The sequence below is a fragment of the Vicugna pacos genome, chromosome 3 (assembly GCF_048564905.1).
Source record: "Vicugna pacos chromosome 3, VicPac4, whole genome shotgun sequence".
NCBI classification, from domain to species: Eukaryota; Metazoa; Chordata; class Mammalia; order Artiodactyla; family Camelidae; genus Vicugna; species Vicugna pacos.
Genome location: NC_132989.1, coordinates 64692977 through 64704476, shown reverse-complemented (window position 1 = coordinate 64704476; position 11500 = coordinate 64692977). Strand labels below are relative to the sequence as shown.

The 11500-nt window shown below is 36.9% G+C and overlaps 1 protein-coding gene across 2 annotated transcripts in view; it reads right to left on the bottom strand.

Annotated features, from left to right (window-relative positions):
• Nucleotides 1–906: 906 nt before the first annotated feature.
• The window catches only part of EDIL3 (EGF like repeats and discoidin domains 3), a 392981-nt gene continuing 382387 nt past the window's right edge, over nucleotides 907–11500 (bottom strand). For both annotated transcript variants that reach the window (XM_006197636.4, XM_006197637.4), the window contains one exon: nucleotides 907–3849. In XM_006197636.4, the coding sequence (XP_006197698.1) occupies nucleotides 3700–3849 (150 nt within the window). In that variant the 3' untranslated portion in view covers nucleotides 907–3699. The remainder of the gene's footprint in view (nucleotides 3850–11500) is intronic.

The window sequence follows — 11500 nt, the reverse complement described above, 5'->3', positions numbered from 1 at the left end:
CATAGTTGAAAAGTTTCTGTTGAATAATTCTTCTATCATAATGAATTTTTACCCCGTTTAGATGTCATAATTCTTTATTGGCCTTATTGGGAAAATACGTATAATTGCTTGTATTTAATAAGAAACACATTTGTATAGGTTTGTATGTGGGAAAAGTAGGCAAGAAATGGAACCCCACTGAACCATTCACATTAAAATGCAATTAAATAGAAACACGTACGAATACACAAACATATAATAAGAAGTTAGTCTGAGAACTAGCAGAGATTCACTGAACCTCAACTCAGGAGTCAGCATTTAATATCTCAAGTCTCTTCCCTAAATTTTTTGAATGTTAAGCAAATATCTAAATGTGGGACGTACATGGACTGAATATTTTACCAGTGACTTTCAGAGAGGAAGAAGCAGGGTTTGTGAAGAAGCCAAGTGTTAGGATTTTCTTTCAGCAGCAGCTGGCGTTATATGGATAAATATTAGTGTTTGTGGTACTGCTTACTATTGACTGAATCTCTCCATTATACTCCTGAGAATCATGCACTTAAAGAACAATAGAAATAACAGCAGTGGCTTCACAACGGGCAGATCAGTCCTGGAGCTCAAGACTTTAAATATGCATGAGGCAAAAAAACACGACTCTGGGTTATCAGTATTCTAATAACATGTTCCCCAGCTAAAAGGAGCCGGAGAAATGCACACATTTTAATAATTTGGGAAAGGCCAATTTAGCAGATAGCAATGTATATTTGAAGGCTATTGTGATTTTGACGTTTGTTTTTGTTCTGTACTTGTTTAATTTTCCTGTGCAAAGTTAAAAGTAAACCAGCATGTAGGTAAGAGTAATGGGTATTCACATTGAGACAATTTGTGCATTCTTACAAATGTGTTTGATTACAGCGGCTTCAAAAGTATCCCAGATTTTCAAAAGTTTATTTTAACTCTGAAGACTAGACAAGGTCATACTGATTTTACAACATCCTACATGATTTAATATATACAAAGGAAAAAAAACCCAACATTGGAATATTACACAGCTTGAACGTTTGCAAAGGTTATCTTGTGTCTTAGTTATTTCTGTACTTACTGACACATCCGACGCCAGCAGTGAGTATTATATTTCATGATTTGTTGACTAGCAAAGGTACTATCATTAGTACCCCAAGTCTTCAAAATTCACACCAACCCTTATGAAGCCATTCAGAAAGAGAAAGTCAATCCTAAAATTAGAATTAGTGATTATGATAAAGGCTTTTAATAAGACATAGATGAAATGAAGATGTTTAAAATTGTAATTTCATAGATCATAAAATTAGCATATTATAGTTACTTAGTATGGTGAAGACTGAGTCTTCTGTGTATTCTGCTTATGAGATTTTACTTGTTTTAGTGTAAATTTAAATAGAATAAGTAAGTTTGCTTTACTTTGATGTCATTGACACAAAAGTTACATAATACTTCACAATAATTAATTATTAACATTTCCACATGTCGGAATCTCTTTGTTGTTATTAATTTGGGGCATCATGGACAGACAGCCCATGATATGCTGTGTTGGTGAAAAGCATACAGAGCAGAGAGAAAATGCACAAGCAAGAGAAAGCCATCTATTTCTGAAAGGTAACCGAATTTTAACAAACTCCTTTTGAAACTAGTTATTTTTTTCAAAAAAAATCAGTAAACTACAATTCAAAACATTGTAAGAAGCCATGAATAATTTGAGAAAGTAAAGCATTAAAAAGTTACTCAAAAATTTAAAAACACACTCTGTTAAGGATCAAGAATTGTGCACAGTGTACAAAGGAAAATGGCTAGGAATTTGGTAGGACAGTAAATTTTTAAAGAAATAAGAGCCATTGGCTATGAAGTAAGTCTGTGTATATTTTTGGACCTAAGTCATTATTTGTAACATGACTTTAATATTTAGCATATTAAAAATATTTAAATTCATAATTTAAAGTTCTCTTAAAAAGGTGATATTGATGACACGGAAGTTTTGTTTTTGAAAGATGCTAAAAACTGATCACCATTTCAGATACTTCAAATCAACACTTTTATAATAAGAACCTAAATTAGAAAGCGTGTGGGCATAGGACAAAAATGTGGCCAGCTAGTCTGTAGTTTGATCTTTGAAAAATGCCATTATGATTGATTGACTTTCTCTTTAGATTCTTCACTATGATTGAAGACAACACCATATATACATCATTAAGAGATGCTGTTAGCACGTGGACACAGACAAGACAGTAACAGTCTAGTGGCTTTTGTTATGCAGCACAAATAATAAAGAAAAGAACTTAGCAGTGTTGCACAGGACCTCAACGTTTCGTACACATACCATACTTTCTCTTCCAGGATCCTTAATTTTAAACCCCAATAATTCTGTGTCTAAGCCTTAGAAAACAAATACTTGTAAAGGTTATAAATTAGATGTTGAAGACTTTCATGGAGGCAGTGTGAGTTTTAATTTGAGAGACTGTCAATGAGACCTCCATTATCAATAACAAATTGTGATGATAATTGCTTATTTTTCAGAACCTTTGAAGCAAAATAAGTAGAAATCAATTTTCATCTTGAAAATGGTTGACAGCGTTGTCATTAGTATACTTCTTTTCTCACAAATATGTACCCACTGTGCTTTCCTGAGAAACCACCACCAGTTTCAAACCTCAATAAAATTCTAGTTTCACAGGAAATGCAGAGATGAACAAAGAAATGATGAGTATGCTTGACCTGGTTATGCAGCACTATGTCAATATTTGTTTGCTAAAAAATTTTTAAATAGACATTTTATTCTATTATTTTAAAGTAACGATAAGGCTATGTAAATGCTGGTAAAACAAAGGTTTACATTTTGTTTTAAAGAATCAATGAAATTTTGTTGTTTATTTTGCAAAATGGAAGTATTTGAAAATTAAATTTAAATAGTTATAGCGTCCTTCAAAAACAAAAGAATTGCAGATTCAACCTACTGATAATTAATTATGACCAATGTACTGACTGATATTCAGTCACGTTTCATCCGTGTGTGTGTGTGTGTACACATATAAACACACACACACAAGCATGAGTTCTTTTAGGCGAGTAATAGGACAAAACTCAATTAGGAAAAATAGGGAGTTATTCAGGCAATATACAGTGTATAGAATAGAACAAAAAGAAACAATCTGATTAAAAATAATGAAAGTAAAATGAGAATTACAGTATCAGTTAGTACTGCACATTAGATTCTTCGTCAGAATTCAGTTTAAACACCGTAGGCACAGGGAAATAGGATAATATAGAGTCATTATGGAAGGAAAAAACAACTTATTGCTAACATTGCAGTATTCCTTTTATAAGAATTGATTATAAAAGCTCTAACAACTCTTGTGTTTGGTAACTGTGAGATATTTTTACCCTTGCTATCAAAAGAGTGCTACTATCTTTCCCTAATATACTTCAACCAGTATGAATAAGTCAGAAAACAATGAGAAAAGTAGTTCACAGTTAATGTGATGTTGCTTAAGAAATTTAAACGATAAAAATCAAATTAAACCATTGAAAAGGCAGGCTTAGACCTCCTTAAGAAGACAGTTAGTGGCCTACCATAATTTGAGCACTTTTTCATGAAAAATCCCATTCAGTTTCCTACAGATTTTGCACAGGTCATTCCATGGAGAGACTTTTAGGGAAACAGGAGGGGTGCAGGATGTGGGGGTCTCCTCACTCTTCCTCTGTGCAGCCCAGCAGCTCCGACCGCAGCGTGATCCTCCCATACCAGGACCAAGGAAGGATTCTTATATGCCGAGCATAGATGGGAGGGTCGATGACGTTTTTCCTGTGAGTATCGTTGTCAAAATTGCCCTGGAAAACCTAGTAAAGAACAGACTATCAATCATCTGGCCTTCCTTTTCTTAGAAATGATTTTTATTATTTTCTTGCTTAGAGCATTCTTCCTAAACATGAGATTTGATAAGTAATTCATGCTGGGTTTTTCAAAATATATTGCAACTTCTTTTACTGATCATTTTGAAATGAAACTGTCAACGCATGTTTAAGACTTAAATAAGATGAAGATTGTCTAACACAGGAATACATAGTTATCAATTTTAATGTTTTCTTAAAACTATCAGGATTTTTTAATGCAGCAAATAGTCATTCTTTGCATCTGTTACAGGCTGTTGGTTAGGCAGCCTGCCGACGTGCTTTCTTTGAAGGGGTGCTACAGAGATGCGGGCTGTTGGAAATCACAGCCACCGTCTGAAAGAGATGTCCGCATCCTCAAGGGGAGAGAGAGCTGGGAGATTGTGCAGGATGTTTTAAAGAAAAAGGTATGGGGGCAGCTTGGATACATCTCATTGACCTTATCTAACTATAGGACCCCAGCCCAACTGCAAAGGAGTCTGGGAAATGGAGAGGAGCACATGGATACTTGGTGAGCATCATGGTCTTTCTCACAGTGTTTTTCGCATACGTCTCACAACAGAGAACAAAACTCATCCCCAAGAGAGAAACCCTAATCAATACTGTTTTGAACTTTTTTTTTTTTGGTGTTTCTATTAATTTCTGAATCCATACAACACTGTTGTGAGCATGGTGCCGTATAATGTCCTGACGTGTTGGCATTGCGTCACTGTTCCTCATTCTTCTTTTGTTTCAAAGTTTTTTTTGAGCTTTTTATGTCCATTTTTCTCCCAAGAGACTTTAATAGTAACGTTGGGAAGTGCTTGCTTCAGGGAGAAAAACCCAAAATCAAAACAGTGGAGCCCATGGGGGTTGAACCTCGATATACCAAGAATTATGTCTACAAACCCACTGAATCACACAGAACACTGACTGAACTCCGGCAGAGTGTTTCTCGCTTTGAAATACAGGAGAATTCTCACAAAATCCAGTAAGAAAAAAAAAAAATTGGTGCGGGACTGGTCTTGCAGGGAGGGCACAGCATGGGAGGTCAGCGGGGGTGAGGGTCCCTGCGATCCTTGGCCCTAGACTCGAGCCAGCAGGAACAAGCCGGGACTGGCTGCTGGAGATCTGTGCAAAGCAGAGGGCTCACTGCACAGAGGAAGTCTCAGGGGACTGGAGGGCATGTGTGGAACAGAACAGCCTGGGACCTCCACATAAAAAAGGAACAGTGTTGGGGGGTGTGGTGGGGATGGGCACAACACAGCCCCGCCATAGCTGCTTTCTCCACTTGGCTCCATTGTTGGTGTTTTCTTGCAGGAAGAGAGGTGGGGCTTGGGCATAGCCCTCACGGAGGCAGGGCTGAAAGCTGAATCCACACCCAGCAGCCCTGTAACTTCACAGGCCAGGCGGGACTGAGATTTGTTTACAGCCCCAGGTAGAGCGGGTGGATTTGCTCTCTGGACCCACGCCTCTAGGGCAAACAAGCAGTAAGCAGAGTTCTGATACACGGCAGAGGTGAGTATGGATAATTAATAACAGGCCAGCATAATGTCCTGTATGCAGGTGTGGGGCTGGGGTCTGCTAACCCTGTGGTGCACCACAGATTCAGGCTGTGACTGCACTCTCCCTATGGTGGGTCCTAGCACCTGACATTGGCGGATGTGCACTGGTGGTTCCTGGGCCCCAGAACCTGGTGGACACCAGAGCATGTGGCCAACATTCCCACAGCTAAGGACAGGACAAAGGCAGCATCAACAAAGAGCGCTTTGTAAGCCCACATAACAAGTAACAGACACCACCACAGAGGGCACTTACCAGTGGACATCTCCTGCCTACCAGACACCACAGCTCAGAAACAGGTCTAGAAGCCTCTAATCCAGCAACAGGGGAGTAGACCAGACCCCTGTCAAGGCTGTGACAACCATGGAACAAAAAAGGAGGCCCAGCTCAACAACAACTATCAGGGCAGGCTCTGATCACCACACCCCCAATTAAAGAGCTAATAGCCCATACAGACAGAGGAAAGACATGGTGAACAGCCATCACAAAATCTGTACAGAATGCTCCTATTTAAATTAAAACAAACAAAAAATAAAACAGCCCTTCAAGACCACAGTAGACAACTGATACTCCCAATTAAAAAGACCAAGAGAAATTCCTTGAAAAAAACAATCAATGAAATAAACCTCCTCAATAGTCTACTAGATCATGACTTCAAAAAGGGAGTGATCAAAGCACTAAAGGCAGTCAAGCAGACTAGATAATGCAGAGAAATGAGTAAGTGACTTAGATGACAGAATAACAGAAGTCACCTAATCAGAACAGCAGACAGAAAAGCAAGTAAAAACTAATGAAAGCAATATAAGTGTGCCAACCTATACATAATATGGGTCCCAGAAGGAGAAGAAAGAGCAAAAGGGATTAACAAGGTATTTGAAGAAATCATGACTGAAAACTTCCATCCAAGTATAGGAAGCACAGAGGGTCCCCAACAAGAAGAACACAGATAGACCTACACCAAGACATAATCAAGATGGCCAAGGTTAAAGAGAAATGATCCTAAAGACAGCAAGAGAAAAACAAAGAGTGAGTTTACAAGGGAACCCCCATAAGGCTCTCAGCTGATTTCTCTACACAAACACTACAGGCCAGAAGGGAGTGGCAAGATATATTCAAAGTCCTGAATGAAAAAAAGATGCAGCCTAGGATACTTTATCTAGCAAGGTTATCCTTTAGAAAGCAAGAGAAACAATTTCACAGGCAAGGAAAAACAAAGCATTTAGAGTCACAAAACCCAAAAAGAAGCAAAGCTAATACAAAATTATCAAATGACAGAAAGAAAAGGAAAAGAAGGGAACAAAGAAGAAACACCAAATCAACTTGACTACAAAGTTCAAAGTGGCAATAAACACACATCTATCAATAATTACTATAAATGTCAATGGACTAAATGCTCCAATCAAAAGAGTGGCAGATTGAATAATAAATGAAAAGCCTACAATATGCTACCTACAAGAGACCCACTAGATTGAAAGTGGGAGTAGCAATACTCGTATCAGACAAAATAGACTTTAAAACAAAGGCCATAAAGAAAAAGAAGGACACTATATAATGATCAAAGGAGCAACACAAGATGAAGATATTATACTCGTTAACATATGTGCACCCAATATAGGATAATAGGATCTATATAAAACAAATACCAACAGATATAAATGGAGAAATTGATGGGAATACAATAATAGTAGGAGACTTTAACACCCCACTAACATCATTGGACAGGTCTTCCAGACAGAAAAGAATACAATAATAGTAGGAGACTTTAACACCCCACTAACATCATTGGACAGGTCTTCCAGACAGAAAATCAGTAAGGCAAGGGAGATTCTAAATGACACAATAAAACAGTTATACTTGGTTGATATTTTTAGGACATTACATCCCCCCAAAACCAGAATATACATTATTTTCTAGTGCTCATGGAATATACTCTAGGATAGACCACATACTCAGGCACAAAATAGGATAGACCACATACTCAGGCACAAAAGAAGCCTCAACAAATTTAAGAGGATAGAAATTATTCCAAGCATCTTCTCTGACCACAATAGCATGAAACTAGAAAAACAAATGAGAAGAATGCCAGCATGGAGACTAAGCAACATACTACTATAAAACCAATGGGTCAACAATGACATCAAAGAAGATATTACAAAATACCTTAAGACAAATGACAATGAAAACATTACCACACAAAATCTGTAGGCTGGAGCAAAAGCAGTCCTGAGAAGGAAGGTCATAGCAGTACAGGCCTTTCTCATAAAGAACAATCTCAAACAACCTACCCTACCACCTAAAAGAATTAGAAAAAGAACAAACAAAACCTAAATTCAGCAGAAGGGAAGAAATAAAATAGAGATTAAAAAAACAATGGAAAAAAACCAATCAAACCAAGAGCTGTTTCTTTCAAAAGAGTAAACAAAGTTGACAAAACTCTGGCCAGGCTCACCAAGAAGAAAAGAGAGAGGACACAAACAAAATAAGAAATGAAAATGGAGAGAGATTTCAACCATCACCACAGAAATACAAAAAATCGTGAGAGAAAACTATGAACAAGTAGATGGCAATAAATTGGACAACTTGAAGAGACCAATCACTAGAAGTGAAATAGGATCAGCCATAAAAATTCTCCCTGCAAACAGAAGTCCAGGCTATCATAGAAAGAGCTCATACCAATCCTTCTCAAACACTTCCAAAAGATTTAAGAGGAGGGAGTACTCCCAAACTTATTCTATGAAGCCACCATCACCCTGATACCAAAGCCAGACACAGACAACACCAAAAAAGAAAGCTATAGGCCAATATCGTTGATGAACATAGATGCAAAAATACTCAACAAAATGTTAGCAAACAGAATCCAACAACACATAAAAAAGATCATACACCATGATCAAGTTGGGTTCATCCCAGGGACACAAGGATGGTTCAACATATGCAAATCTATCAATGTGATACACCACATCAACAAGAGAAGGGACAAAAACCACATGATCATCTCAATAGATGCAGAAAAAGCATTTGATAAAATTCAACACCCATTTATGATAAAAACTCTTACCAAAGTGGGTACAGAAGGAACATAGCTCAACATAATAAAAGGTATTTATGACAAACCTACAGCCAGCATAATACTCCATGGTGAAAAGCAATCTAAAGATTTAATGCAATCCCTATCAAATTACCCAGGACATTTTTCACAGAACTAGAACAAACAGTCCTAAAATTTATATGGAATCACAAAAGACCCAGAATTGCCAAAGCATTACTGAAGAAAAGGTATGAAGCTGGAGGAATAACCCTCCCAAACTACAGACAATACTACAGAGGTTACAGTAACCCAAACAGAATGGTATTGGTACAAAAACAGATAATACGGATCAATGGAACAGAATAGAGAGTCCAGAAATAAACGCACAAACTTTTGGTCAATTAATCTTTGACAAAGGAGGCAAGAACATACAATGGAGTAAAGACAGTCTCTTCAGCAAATGGTGTCAGGAAAACTGGACAGCTGCATGTAAATCAATGAAGTTAGAATACTTGCTCACACCATACACAAAAATAAACTCAAAATGGCTAAAAGACTTAAACAAGACAAGACACGATAAACCTCTTAGAAGAAAACGTAGGCAAAACATTATCTGACATAAATCTCAGCAATGTTTTCCTAGGGCAGTCTACCCAAGCAATAGCAATCAATGCGAAAATAAACAAATGGGACCCAATTAAATTTATAAGCTTTTGCATAGCAAAGGAAACCATTAGCAAACTGTAGATTGTCTTTCTGTTTTGCTTAAGATCAGACTGACAAGGGCTTAATTTCCAGAATATATAAACAGCTCATACAACTTAAGAAAAAAACAAACAACCCAACCCAAAAATGGGCAGAAGACCTAAACAAGGAATTCTCCAGTGAAGAACATACAAATGGCCAATAGGCACATGAAAAAATGCTCAATATTGCTAATCATCAGAGAAATGCAAATCAAAATTACAATGAGGTATCACGTCACACCAATCAGAATGGCCATCATTCAAAAGTCCACAAATGATAAATGCTGGAGAGGCTGTGGAAAAATGGGAACCCTCCTACACTGTTGGTGAGAATGCAGTTTGGTGCAGCCATTGTGGAAAACAGTATGGAGATTCCTCAAAAGACTAAAAATAGACTTATCATACGATCTAGCAATCCCACTCCTGGGCATAAATCCAGCGGGAACCTTAATTCAAAAAGACAATGCACCCCAATGTTCACAGCAGCACTGTTTACAATAGCCAAGACATGGAAACAACCCAAATGTCCATCGAGGGATGACTGGATAAAGAAGTTGTGGTATATTCATACAATCGAATACTACTCAGCCATAAAAGACAATAAAATAATGCCCTTTGCATCAACATGGATGGACCTGGAGCACAGCATTCTAAGTGAAGTAAGACAGAAAGAGAAAGAAAACTACCATATGCTAGCACTCATATGTGCAATCTTCAAAAAAAGAAAAAAAGATTCGAACTTACTTACAAAACAGAAACAGACTTACAGACATAGAAAACAAACTCACGGTTACCAGGGGCGGCGAAGGAGGTGGGAAGGGATAAACTGGGACTTGGAGATTTGAAGATACTAATATATATAAAATAGATAAACAAGAAGTTTATGCTGTATAGCACAGGGAACTATATTCAGTATCTTGTAGTAACCTATAATGGAAAAAAATGTGAAAACGAATCTATGTATGTTCCTATATGACTGAACCACTGTGCTGTACACCAGAAACTGACACCTTATAAACTAACTATACTTCAATAAAAATATAAGAAAAACAAAACTAAACAGTGGAGTCCTGATAAGAGTGGCAATAAATTATAAATTACTTTGGGAGTAACTAATATATTTATAATATTTAGTCTTGAAGATTTTACCATTTTTAACCTATAGATTCTGAACATTTATTATTAAGTCATTTCTAACTATTTTACATTACCATTTTTGTTGCAGTTCAACTAGGATAGTGAAAATCTCTTCAGGGTTTTGCCTTTCAGCTTTATGAGGTATCTTAAAATTGGAGGATAATTTTTTACTCGTGTGAGATCAAAATGTGACTACATGGTCAAAGAGAGACCTGAAAATAAAATTCTTCAAAGGGGTAAAAAAAAAAAAAAAAAGAAACTCTATTATCACATGACAGAATATTTAACCCTATCTTTGAACGTTCTGAAATTAATGGAAATGTTTTAAAAATGGCCTTCTGGAATAAGTGGTTCAGTCTCACATGATCACAAAAGGTCCCCTGGAAAGAGAAAAATCAAGATACTCTTCTCTAAAGCATTAGACAGTGTGTGACACTGATTAATGGAAGCAACAGGCAAGATGAGGTAATCTTTCCGTTGGTTCCATGGAAAGATTATGTGCCATTGAAGGTGAAGGCAAAGTGCCGTCCCAATCTTGTGGGGAAATAATTTTTCACTTTGACACAAAATATATCTCAAGGCTGTTTTTGAATAAATATTTGCTGAAGAAAGGAATACTGAACTGTGCCAAGTCTAGAATTCATCATCCTGGCATATCTGAATCCACATTGATTTAATACAAATTTTATCCTCAGCAATGCTCTAGCCTGCAATGACCAAAGAGGAATTAATTCTGGATTGAAAATTGTTACTAAATAACAGTGTCTCTGTTAGCAAAAGCTCACATGTATAGGATATACCACGTACACACTCACCAAAAATCTTGAGAAATGTTACTGTAACAACAGAAAATAAGAAGAGTATATTCTGTGGTTTCCTGACATTCTCTCTAACATACAATTTGGATTCAAGTGCTTCACTGCGACTGTGGTGTTACAGTTTAATAGAGAATCTAAAATCCAATTTCATAACCCTGCTACAGAACGTTAAAAGTATATCTCTGGAATAATAGAGTTTAAATTTACTAACTTTCATCACAAGATTTGCAACCATCCAAGTACAATGCTATACCACTTCCTGGGAAGGAAATACAGGAAGAAACAATTTTCTTTTAAGTAGCTTGTTTTCGGCACAAGTTTCAATATGG